The following is a 2,690-nucleotide window of genomic DNA, read 5'->3' as shown; positions in this document are numbered from 1 at the left end:
AAACAAAAAAAAAAAGCCTTTTTCAACATGTTAGGAGTTAAGTCATCAAATCAATGACACATCTGGATAGATATTATTGGCTAAGACTAATTACAAATTAATCCTTACATTAGTTGCACATGCTCCAGACTATCATGCTATGAACTGTGTCTTGGAGCTAGTTTTTTCTTATGAGCAGCATCTTTACATCTTTAAGAAAGTAATCAGTCCTTTTGATCGATGAAACATCAGCAAAGAGTAAAAATATAGCCATCACAATTTCCTAAAGCCCAAGGTGAAACCCCTTAAATGTCTTGTTTTATTTAACTAACAGTCCTAAATGCAAAAATATTCAATTTTTGAGGACAGGCACCAGTTCTTGCATTTGAAGATTTGGAATCAACTTTTTGGGATTTGTTTTAAAAATAACTTAAACAATATCATCATCAAAATAGTTGATTCATTAATTAATTTTCTGTTGATCAACTTTAATTGATTACCTTGTAGCAGTTGGTTCTTTTTCATTGTCAGGGGCAGCGGGGAGCTCTGGGGCTTTAGCTATTTCTTCTACAGCAGAAGCTTCCTCTTCCTTATTTTCCTGCGGGACTTCGAGCTTTTCGTCTTCTGTCTCTTCCACTACATCCTCCACATCGAGCTTGGGCTCCTGCTCTGTAACCACCGCCTCGCCCTCAGGCACCTTTTCCCCCACCTCCTCCTCACCAACCGCCTCAACAACCTCAAGCTTCTCAGCCACTTGGGAATCTTCATGCAGGTAGTCCACCAGATTACAAGCAGGTTGTTGATCGGGTTGTTGAGCTTTAGGCGGCACTCCAGCCTCCAGATCCAGACATTCAGGGGTGAGCTGGTGACCTGATTTCTCTGTGTTTTCCCTGTTGAGCTTCTGCACCTCTTGAAGAAGCAAAACCTGCTTCTTCAGAGAGATATGATCTACAAAAATCCCAAACAGAACTTGGATTTAATCTTTTACAACCTGTTAAATATCCATCATAACTTTCTGTCATATTTAAGATTGAATAGGTTTTTGTGAAAGGTTATACGGTAAAGTGTGAAGGTGCCAAATATTTCACTCTGACCTTTTGAACTTGGTTTCTGTGTCATGGTATACATGCTGGGAGGCTATAGCTGTACGTGTAATAGAATATCACTCTAACACAGTAAGATGTTCCTGTCACGGAAGCTTTGAGAGCAAATGCATGCTTTTTAACTATAGCAAAAGGAGCAACTCTTGGAAGTTTAAGCATTGACATATAGTATTTTTGTGGCGGAAACAGCATGTCCATCTCAGCACCTGTTGTGTCTGGGGGCTTCATCTTCTTTTGAGCTTTCTGATTCTTAGGGCTCAAACATGGCTTCTCTGTCCCATCTTTACCTTTATGGTCTTTCAACTGTGAAATACAAATAAAACAGTCAAAAGAAAAATCGGCACCACACAATTTTCTTTACGTTTTCAAAGAAATTATCCAATAAAATGATGATATAATATGAATGATATTAGAAGGAACATTTTGACATTTTCTTCTTCTCCAAATTTCTGCTTTATCATTCCTCTTTAAGATAAATCTTTTCAACCAGTTCACCAAGCTAAAATGAAAGGCAACAATGTTTTTTTTTTGTTGCTTGTCAAATGTAACTAAGCATAGCTTTGGTGTGGCTATGCAAACATTTCACATCGTTACACTATTCTCGTTAAGTATGTCTGTACAATAACATTCAACATATAGAGCCAGCCCTTTAAGTTGAAAACATGAAGACCAAGGTGCCAGCCTGAAGCCAGAAATGCAAATGCACATATACTGAGATATTACAAATAAAAGAGACATGTTCCTGTGTAAATATGGTCTTTGAGCACAATAAACCTACAAACTTTCCACATTTTCGAGAGGCGAGGAAATGCTTTGGTCCATGGAGCTTTATCCTGTGAGAGGGCTGAGGAGTACTGGGCACACATGCAGGAGTTATCTGTTGATTCCCTTTACTGGCTTTATTAGAGGTAGTTTTCTAGTAAAAAAACAAGATGGCAATGCTTAGTAGGGTTAAATGAATGAACATGGAATGGAATAAATATCACATGTTAAGTATGAATGACAATGAAACATATGGGTGATTGATATAAGTTAGGGTTACATGTAAAAAAACAACATAACAAATGAATCAAAAATCAAATACATACTTGAATGACAGTGACAGGTAGAGTTGATGAAGTTAGGGTCACATGTAAAGCGCACAACACAAGTGAATCCGTAACTCAGTGAAATGACACATAAAGTCATGAAAAGGACAAAATTTAAGCGACACTTCCTCCGTTTTCAGCTAACAGATTAGCACATTTATTGCATGTCTCCATGTGCAGACACACTTGTATGGCATGCCTTTGATTATTCATGGCAGTTGGATAGACAGCAGCAGGGCAGTGAATTTATAGCTTATCACTTGTCGCACTCAGCGACGGAATGCAATGCTGACCCTGAGCGGAAAATATTACAAGCAACGGTAGGCTGTTGTTCAAATTTCTCAGCTGAGGAAACTCACTAAACACTCTCCGATCAGGTTAGCATGGAAAAACCTGTCGTGAACTCCTCTGTGTCTCACATTTGTTCTCCGAATGCTTCGGTGAGGTAAACAGCACAGGAGATATTTGGAGTGCAGAGTTTCCCCCGGTGACAGCGGTGTTTTCAGGAGTTCAAATCTCT

General features: G+C 38.8%; 1 protein-coding gene across 1 annotated transcript in view; it reads right to left on the bottom strand.

The window, feature by feature from the left end:
* Positions 1 to 2,690, bottom strand: part of mylk4a (myosin light chain kinase family, member 4a) — an 11,289-nt gene that overhangs the window by 5,739 nt on the left and 2,860 nt on the right. The window contains exons 2-5 of the mRNA XM_023414563.2: positions 1,861 to 1,998; positions 1,289 to 1,385; positions 480 to 927; positions 312 to 315 (exon numbers count right to left, since the gene is read on the bottom strand). Coding sequence (XP_023270331.1) covers positions 312 to 315; positions 480 to 927; positions 1,289 to 1,385; positions 1,861 to 1,998 — 687 coding nt within the window. The remainder of the gene's footprint in view (positions 1 to 311; positions 316 to 479; positions 928 to 1,288; positions 1,386 to 1,860; positions 1,999 to 2,690) is intronic.

Source organism: Seriola lalandi, unplaced genomic scaffold, assembly GCF_002814215.2.
Source record: "Seriola lalandi dorsalis isolate HSWRI2012SDOR001 ecotype SW California unplaced genomic scaffold, Sedor1 jcf7180002054535, whole genome shotgun sequence".
Taxonomy (NCBI): domain Eukaryota; kingdom Metazoa; phylum Chordata; class Actinopteri; order Carangiformes; family Carangidae; genus Seriola; species Seriola lalandi.
The sequence above is the reverse complement of the archived record's forward strand: the minus strand, read 5'-3'. Positions and strand labels throughout refer to the sequence as shown.